The following is a 13,114-nucleotide window of genomic DNA, read 5'->3' as shown; positions in this document are numbered from 1 at the left end:
AGAATACCCTGATATAAATGATGTCATGATGAATTACATGTCATGATGTCATGAATGACATAATGTTTGCATTTACAGATTTTCTTTTTTCAATACAATGTGTTTGAATGTGGATGAGTGGAAAGAGTTTCCTTTTCTTTTCTTTTTTTAATTTACGGTTGACACAGGTCAAATGGAAATGAGAGGATTTGGTGTCTTTTTTATTTGTATAATAAACGTGACAAATTTGCTGTCATTCGTTCATAGTCCTTGAACTAAAGACGGTCGAATGTCATTCATGCGAGTGTGAGAAGCGTTGATGCATGATGTGGCATTGCCATGAACTGTCATGTTGTACGACAGGATCTTGACTGCGTTGGGGTGTTAGATGTCATGCGCACACATACACGTGCATACGATATAGCTGGATTTCTGTAAGGGACTAAACAGCAGAGTTTTACACTAAAGTGATACCGGAACACCGGCGGTAATGCTCAGGGGTATTTTTAAAGCTTATAGCCTCTGTAGGGGTGTGTGTAAGTGGGGGTGGGGGTGTGGGTGGTGAGCGTTTGAAGTGGAACAGAAAGAAGCAGTACAGCAGCAGGTGTTTCAGCAGCGTGTTACTGTTACACCGGCATAGTAGCTGATGACACAACCCCTGACATTTAAACCCCGTGTGTTTCTGGGCGCTTCAGTTGTTTACACAGGCGTTACAATTATTTTTTCCACGCCATTAATAAAAATGGCACACCACAATCGTTTTCATTGCACAGAAGTGTCTCTGCACATCCATGTATAGATAGTTAATACACTAGACTTAAAGAGAAATTGTATGTTATAGCATTTGTGGACTGTCAAAACGGAGTCTTTTGAAATCCATCACGCATTTTTCGTCATTGGAGCAACGATTTAAAGAGCTGGAAAGTAAATAAACGACACGGGGAAATGACGCAAGTGGAAGCACTTTCAGACGTTTTTTGGTGGATGAGCAACGATTGAAAAATGAAAGTGTGGACGAAAATGCCTTTTTCAAATTTTTCCTTCGTGGTTAAGCCATTCGACTCTGATTCTTAGGGTCACGAGTTCAAATCTCAGCACCACTAAGCTGCCACTGCTGGGCCCTTAAGAAAGGCTCTTAACCCTTAACTGCTTAGTTGTATGTCACTGAAAGTTTAAAAAAGAAAATTTACTCAAGGGTCTACCAATCTGTTTATCCCCGCCTCTAACTTGGCCTTATAACACTCTTAGCATCATTCATTAGTTTAGCCATCATTCTTGAAAATAATCGTTTTATTCTACCTTCAAATAAAAAACACTGCAGGATTTTGCACATACGAAGGTGTGGATTTTGATACAGAATAATTGTGTTTTTCTTTCCATTTCAGTCTAGTTATAAGACTCGTTCCGACATCATTTTGTGCAGAAACAGCAGTGTTCATGCTCCTCAGTCAGCCCGACTCCTCTCACAACTCCTTTCTGCACTTTGTTTTATTTTCACAAATAAAGAGTAGTCCAGAGAAAGAGAAAGGAAAAACTCCCTGAGATGGCATGTGGAGGAAATTCTGACAGGAACCAGAATCAAAAGGGAACCTCATCCTTATCTGGGTAGCACCAAATGTCCATTCATTACAATTCCATCATTGTTAACATGTACTGTTCAGTAAAGTGGTGATTAACTCTGCCCAGTAATCTCAGTTCTTCATTTACTCTAGTGTTGCAATTCTCCCTAAATGATAGCTTTCTTATCAATCATGTCTCTGAATTATGCTTCGATCATTTCTTCTTTTGAGTCGAGTTGACAAACGCCCAAAGTCCACATGCATCACGTTTTAGTGTCCTCGATATTTTTAATTTTGAAAGTAACACAGGAAAATAAATGTGTAAAAGCAGCTCATTTATACGCCATGGTGAAAAGCACCCCTGTGTCCTTTCGCTTTTACTGATCAGAAGAATGTGTGAAGGGTTTTTGTGATCCCCGCTCCCTTACCTCCAAATAGTCCACATTACTCATACCTGATACAGGTGTGTTTAGAAACAGAGATGCTGTAATGGTGCTTACTACCAGCATTACAATAGTTCAGGTTTTATTCTGCTGCAGTAGAATTGACTGATTTGTCTCCAGCGGGAACTTGTAGTATGAATGTTAACAGAACCAGGCCATGTTTTGCTAACTTTGGAATTGTTCAGATGAAGCTGGCGATCCCTGGACTTGCTCCCACTAGATTGTAGTTCGTCTCTTAAGTCCAATCGTTACAGTGGTTACTCGTGGGCGTGTGCCATCCATAGATCCAGAGAGTCACAGCCAAAATGTAGCCTACAGCATATGATTTAATTCAGAGTCTCATTTTAATTGTTGCGGAAATCGTGGCTCTTTGTATACAAGTAATGTCTCGCTTTTCTTTAGTACGAGTGCAGCATTTGAGCGAAAGACTTGAGTGGTGGTAGTTTTTTTATTCCTGCATGATAAGAGCCATGTCTTCAAGCTATCTGAACACCAAGATCCCTGGATGTTAAATGGTGGAAGCTGCTTGGTCTGAATTCGAAGATATGAAGGACTTTGGCTTGTAGGACTGAAACCTCGATCAGGAGAAAATTCCCCAAAATGTTCATTATGTTAGAATCCAATGTCCATATATTTTGCTGGACTGTAATCAAGGTTTTTAGAGTCTTTAAAAGTTATATTTTAAATAAAAAATTGTCTTAAATTTGCTGTTCTAAGTCTTAAATCAGTTTAAAGTGGTCTTAAGTTTTTGATGTTTATGTAAAGCTACCACTAACGCTCTTTAAAATGTTTAGAGTGGGTTTTTGTTTCGTTTGTTTGTTTCTGTGGTCTTGTAGTTCTTTTTATTTCACTAGTCCAAATATAATTCCCTGTATAACAACTACAAATAAAACCAACATGCAGCAGTCAATCAGCTTTCTGTTATTGGTCTAGCAGATTTTATTTCAGGGGAAGTGCCAGTTTAACGGTACATATCTTAGAAAAAATATTATAATTTAGAGCTTGGTTAAAGCCAGTTGCTAACAAGGTTTTTTTTCTTTCTGTTTATACTTTTGAAAATCTTTTGAAACGTGAATCAAGTTAATCCAAATTTTGTCTTACGGTAAAAAAAAAAAAAAAGGATCTTAAATTTTATTTAGTTTTATTTGTATAACAAAACCTGGTGTTTGCCATGAATGTAGCAATAGAATCTGGCATGGTATTAAAAATAAACAAAAGAATAAATAAATACAGCAGACGTTTACCTAAAGCAGATGAACGGATCTTAAATATGCCTTAACAAGGTAATGTGCAGTTTAGTAATTTGTAGAGGGTAAATTTGTGCTCCACTAGGCAACATTGTGTAATAGCAGGGTATTTAGGATGCAGGTTGGTTTAGCTGTGTATCTTTTCTTCATTTTTTTAAATCAAAATCTCCAGAATTTTTGCATTCATTTTGCGTTCTAATAGACCAATAATATCATTCACTTCAGTAACTCTGAGGTTTCCCGGTCCTCCGTGTCGAGCACAGGGAAAGCTGTAAAAGCAGTGAAGCGTGTACGTGTATACACGCGCACGTGTTGAGCGAACAAGGCTCACGCCGAGTGGTTTTTGAACCGCGCAGCCCGATTAAAACGGACACCTTCGCTTTATTCCACTCAGGTAGACGTGCCATGACCCACTTCAGCTGTAGCGGCGTGGGGACATGGACGGGGGACAGGGAGGGGGAGGGGGTCGACAGGGCGCTGCTAAAAATACATCACTGCCTGTGACTCCAGTGTGGAGGGATCCCTGGAATTGCTGTCCTTGACTTGCATACACTGAGCAGGCATACACACCGGGAGGGGGTTCAGCTGCCAAGCCCCAGGATGCATTGGGGGGGTTTCCGGGGTTTTTTTTGCACCAGTGCGGCCGGATCAAAATCTAAATGTTGCAACAGATGTGTATTTATTTAATGTTAGGTTAGAAAATATAAGCATGGAATTGGACTCCCCCTCCTTCCTTCCTTCCTTCCTTCCTGTGCGTACGTGATAAACTTAGTTGGTCCAGTGTCAAAGGGTTAACGCAGAGCATGCCATCGCTCAGCCCTGTACCATCTCAGCTGTTCTTTAGTCGTCCGGTCACAATGATTTTTTTGGTTGTTGTGACATGTGACCTGCTTTGCAACTCGAAACTGTTAGCGTGTAGCACATGTTGGCACTGCACTCACTTTTGCTCAATTGCTTGTTAAAGGTTTCCTATTGTCAGACAGCAGTACATTTTGTTTTAGCACGTTTTTTTAATTGGAACAAAGAAAATACCAGGATGTTGTGGGGGTTTTTTGATGTTTTTTTTAAGTAGGAACTCTTACTGCAGTAAGCAAGTTATCTGGCTCATTTGATTATGGCAAGAGAGTTACGTAGGCAGGAAGTGAAGATAGTCTGATGCACTCCTCTTTTGCCACATGAGGAAGTGTTGGTGTTTTTTGATTTCTTTTTCTTTCCTTTTTTATCACTGGACCCGAGAACCGCTGAGAGAATGTCTTTCAGCTTCTCTGTGAAAATACAGGACTCATTATCAGCTTCCTGGTACATCAGTTGACTTTTATTTAAAACCATCTTATCAGACCCAATTTGAGCCAAGTACATTTGTGAAAGAACAGCCTTTAATGCAGTTTCTGTGCACTATTTATTCGGTGTAAAGCTAGGAGGACTTTCTGTTATCACACAGTATGTGAGAAATTATGCAAATGATTTAGCCTGAGAAGTTGTAACCAGCCAAGGCAAGATTTCTCATCTGAGAGTGATTCAAGTCTTCTCATTTGATGAATCTCCATTTTTGTTCTCTGGTGTGGATTGTGCCAGGCCTTGTGGACAGCCTGGAGAACAAAATACACAGATTTGGTTATTATGCTTGCCCTGATGTGGCAAATGAACAAGTGGTATACTTTTAGTTTTTTTGTTTTTTAACTATGTGCACCATGTCTCAAATCAAGGCCTACCATAGCATAAAAACCAGCCTGCTGCTCGATTATTTGTCTTGATGGAAATCGATTTATTACTTTCTTTATTTCTTCCCCTGTCGATTTAATTTAGGAAAATTATTAGTATAAAGTTCTGGGACGGGGCAGGTTTTTTTTGTTGGTTTTTTTTTTTACCTGCATTTTAAAACTGTTAAAGTGGTTCCCCCTAAAGTTGAATGAAATAAATTAACTTGATACGATATCAGATCTGTATGTAGGAGCTGCTCTGTTTTCGCTCCAGTTCTAGACTCGGTAGTGTGTCATGTTGAACCTTAGCCAGTGACCTGGTGTTCCTACATTGTATTTATTTTTAGGTGTAATGGAATCTTGCTGAACTTTAGGTGTTCAGTGTTGTATTTCATAACAACCTTGCATAGTTCTGCACACTGTCTGTCCGCATTACATTATTCTAACCTCTTGTTTTTGCCTCTTTCTGTGTCTCTTTCTCTTTCTGTCGCTTTTTGTAGATTTGTATGGATTGTGTTCCTCGAGGCTCCTGTCAGCATGAACGAATGAGCTTATGCAACCAGCTGAGGGAAATGGATTTTGAATTGTCCCAGTCCTGCCACGTACAGTCAGTCCTCCACCTCCTCCTTCTTCCCTGAAGGACGTCAGCTGTTTATGGGAACTACTGGCTTCAGTCTCCTGAGGATTTAGCTCTCCTTTCAGGACCCCCCTTCCCCACCCCACCCTCCATAGCATCATGGCTAACAACTCGTATACCGGGGTGAAGAACTCCATAGCAGAGCCCAATCATGATGGGGAATTCGGCTGCTCGCTCAAAGACCTGCGCTCACTCATGGAACTTCGGGGGACCGAGGGATTAAACAAAATCCAGGATTGTTATGGGGACGTTAACGGACTCTGCTGCAAACTGAAAACTTCACCTATAGATGGTACATAACATCTTCCTACTTGTTAGTAATGAGTGTGAAAAAGTGTGAGGTGGTTTATTGAGTCAGCACACGGTAAGTGAAGCCTTTATTTAGGCGTCGGACGACATGGACAGAACATCTTGGAAATATGTTTGTTTTTGGTTTTTCCCTGAAATATAGAATACATACATACACACCAGAAATAATCCGATATTGATATCACAGCTGCGCCGGTACGCTTTTTGTCCTCTGTATCACTAGACTCCACCCCCTCGGTGTACCTGCTGTGAAGCGGTAATAAGCACATAGCCAGTGCACACAGCCCTCACCCAGCCGGCAGTTTATTCCCTTCTCATAGACATTGTGCTCAATCATAGCCCTGACCTCCACTGAACTGTGGGGGGAGTGAGGGATTTTCAGTTTGATCCTAGATTAAAAAAAAAATCATCATCCATCACATCCACAGCTGCTTGATGTGCAGGCTTTCATAGACGAATCGCTCTCCTGCACGGCTCCATTATATGTCTATACACACATCAACGCTTCAGTTGTGTTCAGATCAGTCCGTTTTAGGGGAACTAATGAGCCCATGTCGAGTGATTTTTATCCTTAAAACTAAAACATAAAACCGATCGTGCTCTCTACGGAATGGATAAAGTCGTATACATAGTTTAGAACTGGTTCAATTTGTTTAACAATTTTTATTTCTATTCAGACCACCATATTTATAAGCGTTCCATCGTGTTAGAAGGAAATAAACGAACAGGTAAAAATGTTATTTTCATATTGTAGCATACAGGGCTTAATGACCTCATAATGTCCTATAGCAAAAAAAGAAACGTCTTCATGTGTCCAGGCGTGCAGGAAATTACTCATTCCAGACAAGACACTTGTCTAGGTTTCTTTCTTTTTTTGTGAAGGACACATCAGGAGAATTTAGTTTAGAATCCCTGTTACACATCTCATATTTTTGAGTTTACACCCCTAGATGCTTTTAGATGTATTAAAATCATAGCTGCATTATAGGTTATTTTCCTCTTTCTTTTTACGGGTCACGATAGTCTATTAGGTCACTGAGAAAACCTGTTTTGAAAGCTGACGTCCGGTCCAGGATGCTTGTTTGTGTTTGGATGCACCGTTTGTCAGTCATTTTGCCGGCACTCTACGCATCAGTGAGGATCGTAGGGGCAGAAAATAAGTCATTCAAAAGAAAAGACCTAATTCACCTTAAGTAATTCAGCTTTAAAGCAAACCAGCTCAGGAAGCATGCAAATGAATTCTACCAGCACAGCTTTATTTTAGAGTAGCTAAAGTTTGATTTGTGTGGTGGTGTGTGTGTTTTTTTTTTTTTTTTTTTTTTTTTTTATTATTTTATATATATATATATATTTTCTGTAAAACTGAGCAGCCACAGGTTTGGGCTGTATGCGCGTGCGCATGTGTAACACGCGCCAAACTGGCGTAAGTTGCGAACACTGCAGCTATCCAGATCCCAGCGTCCCATGCTGCGCCATTTCTCTCACCCAAGAGCATACTTGTTATGAGAATATATTCTCAGTGCACTTCTCTCGTTAACTAAAGGTTCCCCTAATTACGCACCAGTCCATGACAACATGCTACATCGGTGAGTTAAAGTCCCAGTGAAGGGGCTAAAATCCTGCGCACTGTAACCTAATGACCTGTAAAGTCTGCCTCTTTTTGTAATGCCTGCTTTTGGGGGAGGGAAGACATAATAATGCTAGCAAAAAAAAAAGTGATAATCAATTATACCCCACACGTAAGACTGTTTTACAGCACGGTTGCCATGGTAACTGGTTTATCAACCATATTATGCTGATTTTCTTTTTTCTTTTTCATTGACATGCACTTTCTTTTATTTATACATTTGTGTGTGTGTGTGTGTGTGTGTGTGTGTGTGTGTGTGTGTGTGTGTGTGTGTGTGTGTGTGTGTGTGTGTGTGTGTGTGTGTGTGTGTGTGTTTTCCTCATTCTCGTCCCCAGCACAATTCAAAAGATTAACCCGTATATAATACACCAGTTTATTTTACTTCTTTTGGTCCAAGTGTTTTTAAATCGTTGTTATGCACGAGTTGTTATGCCCCCCAATCATCCCTCCAGCTCCAGTTAGCTCTCTGTGTGTAATTGTTCTCATTTTCAAATACTTAGCATTCATTTGTCTACCTTTCTCCACTTTGAGCACATTCACCGCGTGTTCACCAGGCCCGACTCTGCTGCGCCTGGTACAATTTGCACCGATGCTTGTGAAGAGCTCCTCATTTGCACAGGAATATTTTAACTTGCAAATGCGATCAAAATGCTCGAACTGTACAGCTCCCACTCATGCACAGGCTCCCGGGGTGTGATGTGTCCTCATATAGACTGAATAGACTGTCTAAACTTAGATGTTGAGTCAGAACAGAGTTCTGCAGAAGGAGAAGGGTTCTGCAGTGATAAGACATCTGTCTTGCTCAACAGCAGTACGCAGAAGTAAAGCTCCCCACTAATACGCTGCATCGAGCAATCAGACGACAGAAAACGAGAGCAGATCTCTACACTGGGAAAAAAGTTACGAGATTTCTACACCAATACGCAACTTCGCAGGTTCATAGCAGTCTTAACTCGTTTATTTTTAACAGGATAAACACCCGTGCAGAAGAGCAACGAGATTAACATGCTAGGGAGCTGATCAGTGCAAAGTACAGGTGTGAACATGGTCCATTTAGTCTCAGATGTGATCCGGGTGCATAGAATATGAATGCCTTTGGATGCTTTCCAAAGGTTTGCTGGATCAGAAATAGAAGAAATCATACTGAACTTTAGAGCATAGCTCAGACTGCAGAGCATCATACTTTTAATATGATAGTTCAGGGTTCAAGTTCCTGTTCATGCACTCAGCACTACCCATTCAGCAGTTGTCTCTTGGTGAAAAACCTACAGCAAATCTGGATCTTCACTGGTCCAGGTGCCATGAGCTGCCTTCTTGGGAAGTGGTAGAATAGTGGATTTGACCTGTTCAAATCCCTGTACCTCTAAGCTGTTACTATTAGGCCCTTAATCAAGACCCTTATTCCTCAATTGCTCAGTTCTAAGGGTGTCTGCCAAATGGCATAATTGTAAATGTTTGAGTTGCAGTTTTTGAGCTGGTAGCCTAATGGTTAATATATTGGACTTTGGATCAGAAGGTCACATGTTTAAATCCCAGCACAACCAAATGTAAATGTAGCTCAGTGGTGTTGGATTTCAAATCCCAGGACCTCCAAGCTACCACTGCTGGGCCCTTAAGCACGGCCCTTAACCCTCAACTGTTCAGTTCTATAGGAATGAAATAAATGGATAAGGGCGTCTTCCAAATGAGGTAAATGTAAGAATGATAGCAGATAAGGGCGTGCCTGTACCGGCTTCTTAACTTACGTTTTCTTTCATATCTTCTGCTTACTATTCAATATTTATGTTTTTATTAGAGACCTACAATGCCTTGGCCACTGCTCAATTTTATTCATGATACTAGCTTCACAATTTGATTAAATTAGATTATCTAAAAGTACAGTAATCCTTCACTTTACAGCGGTTCGAATCTCACACCCCCGGTTTATCGCGGAATTGCATTTGCCACATAACTAATTTGTTTGCCTGATTTTCCCGGTCTCTGGTGAATGGCATGATTTTTTTTTTTTTTTTTTTTTCCTGTTCTATTTGGGAAAAAAAATAATCCTGAAGGGACTTTTCATTTAAAATTGTCAAAATGTTTAATATTGTAGAAAAAGCAATAAAATTCTAAATTCTACCAAATGTTTAATTTAATAAATAAAGTATCTGACCTGAGCAACATGATAAAAAGCGCTGTAGCAGCATCTGCGGTGTCGTTTTAACCAGAAACCCAACTCTAAATTCAGCTAAAGTGTGAGACTTTTGTGACTTCTTTCTCAGGTGCTGCAGGTCAGAGTGGCTTGATGTTGGTGTCATTTAAAAAATCTTTTTTTTTTTTTTTTTTTTTTTTTTTTTAAAAGTGTTCTAACACAATTGTATATCCATTTAACCACTAATGCATGTAGAATATTGTGATTTAAAGCTATAACGCTATCAATGTGATTCCTGGTAATTATGCAGGCTGTCCATGAAAAGGAAGCAATCATATGACCACTGGGTTCCCTATATATAAGTCTGGTGTCAAGTAGTGCAAAGCTGCATAATTAACATCAAGCTGAGTTTTAAGATGGTGCGTTTCCTGATTTTTTGCTTTCTGATGTATTGTTACCCCCCATTAGAAATTACTCACGGGACATTTCTGCCTGAAATCAATGCAGTAAAAGTCTGACGAAATAAATACTTGGAACGCCCTTACTCAAATTAAAACAATGTTCAAAATTTCAGCACAGGTGTTATGGTGGTATAAAAGCAATGCATATTTCTTTCATGATTTGAATCACTCGAGGCAGTTGTTCGTACCAAGTGTGAACACAGCCTTAGTTGTTTGAAACCCCAGTGTCCGATACACAAGTAGTCCCTGACTTATGGGGACATACGTATCGATGACCCCATTTTAACTTGAAAATATTGTAAGTCGAGACATGGCCCAGCCTATCCAGGAGTCTTAAAGAATGGTAATCAGTATAGGATAGTGTATGTAGGATAATTGAACAAGGTACAGTACATAATTTGGCAAAACATAGCAATTTACAATCTCATAATGTATAAACTTTACAGTATGTGTGTGTGTGTGTGTGTGTGTGTGTGTGTGTGTGTGTGTGTGTGTGTGTGTGTGTGTGTGTGTGTGTGTGTGTATGAATTAGGGCTGCAACTAATGAAATAATCCCCCCCCCATTAATCAGATTTTTTTTTCTATATAAAACCCTAATTCAGTGTATTTATGTATAAAAGTGTACTTAAAAAAATGCAAAAGCCATATATTGAGTTTAACTATCTTTAATGTAGATGTTTATAATTTAAAGTTTATAGTAGCTGCTTGTTAATGAGTGCATAGTGGATTTCTCCTTTGAACAAATTCACTCATGCTGAATTGTTTCTTTCTGAAAAAAGCATTTGAGTATTAAAGTTTTTGTGTAAATCACATTTGTATTGTATTTTGCAGATGGCAAGTTGGCAACCATGCTTTTAAAAAATCTATATAAAATATTATACATTGTTTTGAGAATTATTGTTTAAAAAAAAAATTACAAAGGTGTTTTGTTTTTAGTGAAGATATTTTATCAAGAATATATAGTTAATTACATTTTTTAATGTATTAAATATGCAAACATTAAAAACAAGCATTTGAATATAGTAAAGCCTCAGTGAATCACGTTTGAAAACATAAGTTACTGTTGTAGTAGACAAATGCTAAAAAAAGAGTGGAACGGAGAAACGCAGAAAGCGAACAGGTTTGATTAAAAAGGGAAAAATATTCGTTGGTGTACAAACGCATAATCATTCGCTGAAAACCACAACAGTGACTAAAAATGTCATCGTTTGCCGCTGCTGTTATTTGCTGCTTTTAGATTTTGTTTGTTTGCAGTTTTAATTGAATCATCACGATGTTGCGAGCGAGGTTATTGCGCAACCTGATGCTCGCGAGTCAGAACAGATCCAGTGCGACTTTCCCTAAGTTACAAACAGTTTACACAATAGCACTTCATTAAACTACTTCATTTTTACATGATTAGGATTATACAGATCGTCATTGTAAGATCGAAAAATCGTAAGTCACACCATCGTAACTTGGGGACTACCTGCAGTGAAATCACCTTTTTTTTTTTTTTTTTTTGGTGTTATTCAGTATTAATTTTTGATTGTTCATAATTTTGCCTTGTACCAGTCAGTATCTGCAGTACCTGCAGCATGAACAATAGATTTCTTTTAATGTACTTGTTCTAATATGTTATCGTTTGTGTAGTAAAGGCTCATACTTATACAGTGGACATGATGCATAATCTAAGGGTAATAATAAAGTTTCTACAGTGTCAGTACTTTGTAGAAATCAGCTTTAAGCTGAAAGTCGTACAGATGAAGCTGTGTTTTTGCATATTTATAAGGCTTGGAGATCTGTTTAGAGACATGAAAGGTGTTTCTTGGAGTTCGTTGATTTGTAGAACACAAATAAAGCAGAGGAAAGAAAGCAGCATCGGCAGCGTTTTGACTTTCACTCAAAGTGTAGTTCAGTGCTGCAGCTCAGTCTTAATTTAAGGCTGGACCGCATCTATTTGCAGGACCACTCAGTGGTTTGAATCACTTGCATTCAGGGTTGTCTGTCACCTTGCTTTTTAAACCGTAATTACTGCCTCTTAGAAACGTGGCCATGTCACCCCTAGCAGGAATTAAAATATCCTCTTGAGTACACTGTGAAAGGGGTGTATGCAAATGTGACTAAATGGCACGGAAACACACGTGTTGATGGGCCTGGGAGGCTGTAATGTTTTTGTCTTGCTGATCCCTGGTCTTTATTCTCTCCCCCCCCCATCACCGATGCATATGGCAAAAACATGGACAAAAAGGAAGTATTGTGAAAACGTCAAATCCCTGTTTCATTGTCTCATGGGATGTGCTGATGGACGTAGTAGTGCAACATAAAGGACAAAGGATATATTCAATCGCTTGCAAGCTGCACGAGACCCTGGACTAGTCGCCTTTAACTTGATCGATCGATCGATTGATTGGAATAAAAAACACATTTCTGTCCATCCCCCCTTTTTTCCATTCTTCCTTTCTATTGTCTTTTAATTTCTCAATCCTTTTGATTGTTTTTTTTTTTCCTTTCCTACCTACGTTTTCTCCTTCCTTCCTTTTTCACTCTTTACTTTCTTTCCTACAGCTCCTTTCCCATTTTCCTCTCTTCCTGTCTTTACGCCTTCCCTCCCTCTCTTTCCTTGGTTCCTTCATTTGTACTTTTTTCTTGCAAAACAAGTTATATAATGTTTTATTATTTTTTTTAAGAATTCTATCAATGTCTGTCCATGTTTGCATTCCTGGCCACGACCTATGGGTATTAATCTTCTGGCCGCACATAAAATATTCACAGATGAACTGCATGGTGACTGTGTGTGGTCATGTATGTGTATTCCGTCCAGTTTTGTCAGTCTTGCCATACACCTGCAATTTCCTGATTGTGAAAAGGTCGTATGTCATCCGTGCAAGTTAATAACGCTGACTTGTGGAGAGCAGCGAGTGCTGGAATTGTGCTCAGAACGAGTAGCTGGTGCCGCAGTTACAGATTCGAAATTGATTCATTGATTTTATTGATTGAAGATTACTTAATTTTGCCCAGAGGGAAATTCACACTTGTTAC

The 13,114-nt window shown here is 39.2% G+C and overlaps 1 protein-coding gene across 3 annotated transcripts in view; it reads left to right on the top strand.

The window, feature by feature from the left end:
* atp2b1a (ATPase plasma membrane Ca2+ transporting 1a) overlaps positions 1 to 13,114 on the top strand; it is a 44,611-nt gene that overhangs the window by 2,938 nt on the left and 28,559 nt on the right. For all 3 annotated transcript variants that reach the window (XM_046873043.1, XM_046873042.1, XM_046873044.1), the window contains exon 2: positions 5,429 to 5,857. In XM_046873043.1, coding sequence (XP_046728999.1) covers positions 5,665 to 5,857 — 193 coding nt within the window. In that variant the 5' untranslated portion in view covers positions 5,429 to 5,664. The remainder of the gene's footprint in view (positions 1 to 5,428; positions 5,858 to 13,114) is intronic.

Source organism: Silurus meridionalis, chromosome 18, assembly GCF_014805685.1.
Source record: "Silurus meridionalis isolate SWU-2019-XX chromosome 18, ASM1480568v1, whole genome shotgun sequence".
NCBI lineage: Eukaryota > Metazoa > Chordata > Actinopteri > Siluriformes > Siluridae > Silurus > Silurus meridionalis.
Note: the sequence above shows the minus strand (reverse complement) of the source record. Positions and strands in the feature narration are given on the sequence as shown.